At 70.1% G+C, this 726-nt stretch overlaps 1 protein-coding gene across 1 annotated transcript in view; it reads right to left on the bottom strand.

Moving 5' to 3' along the window:
* CPEB2 (cytoplasmic polyadenylation element binding protein 2) overlaps positions 1-726 on the bottom strand; it is a 69,139-nt gene that overhangs the window by 67,197 nt on the left and 1,216 nt on the right. Inside the window, 2 exon segments of the mRNA XM_014462512.2 lie at positions 334-356; positions 359-719. Of these exon segments, the coding sequence (XP_014317998.2) occupies positions 334-356; positions 359-719 (384 nt within the window).

The raw sequence follows: 726 nt of genomic DNA, 5'->3' as shown, positions 1-726 counted from the left end.
TTCTCTATCACAATCGTAATACGTACTCCGTCTCCTCCCTCTCATTATCTCGTCTCACCGCTGTGGTCGTACATTACCCGTCTCGGTCCTGGCTTCTAATATGATCTTTCCTACCCGTGCGTCACCGGTCAAGAAGCAAATGAGCTCCTCTATAACTTCAAGCTCGTCAGCACTCCCGCGTTCCGGGGTCGTACGGCCACCCGTCGATCGCAGCCCTATCCGCCCGCGGAGTGGTCCCGCGTCCCGCACCCCGTCCGACCCGCCTTCGTTCATACAGTCCGTCCACGTCCCTCCTGGTCTCCGCGATCCCGCTCGCGTGCCCGGTCCCCGTACCTCGTGATGGTTATAGGAGTTCGCTGCTGCAGGAAGGCGGCCGCCGGGTGCTGCTGCTGCAGCTGCGGGCTGACGGGCGACCGGCGGCTGGGCTGCGGCGCGGCGGGCGGGGGCGGCTGCTGGGGGACGTTCAGGGCGGGCGGCGGGGGCACCGTGGCCGCCGAGAAGGGGCCGCCGAAGCCGCCGCCCCCGCCGCCGGCCGGCACGCTGAGCCCCGCGCAGCCGTGCGGGGACACGGGCGAGAAGCTGGGGAAGAAGGGCGGGTTCATGGACGACGGCAGCCCGGGGTAGAAGCCGTTCTCCGCATCGGGGCTGGGCGGCGGCATGGCGCTGAGCGAGCCGCCGCCGCCGACGGTGCCCCCCGGGGCGGCACTGGACGAGCCGGGCTGCGGC

This window comes from Myotis lucifugus, unplaced genomic scaffold (assembly GCF_000147115.1).
Source record: "Myotis lucifugus unplaced genomic scaffold, Myoluc2.0 scaffold_183, whole genome shotgun sequence".
Lineage (NCBI taxonomy): Eukaryota > Metazoa > Chordata > Mammalia > Chiroptera > Vespertilionidae > Myotis > Myotis lucifugus.
The sequence above is the reverse complement of the archived record's forward strand: the minus strand, read 5'-3'. Positions and strand labels throughout refer to the sequence as shown.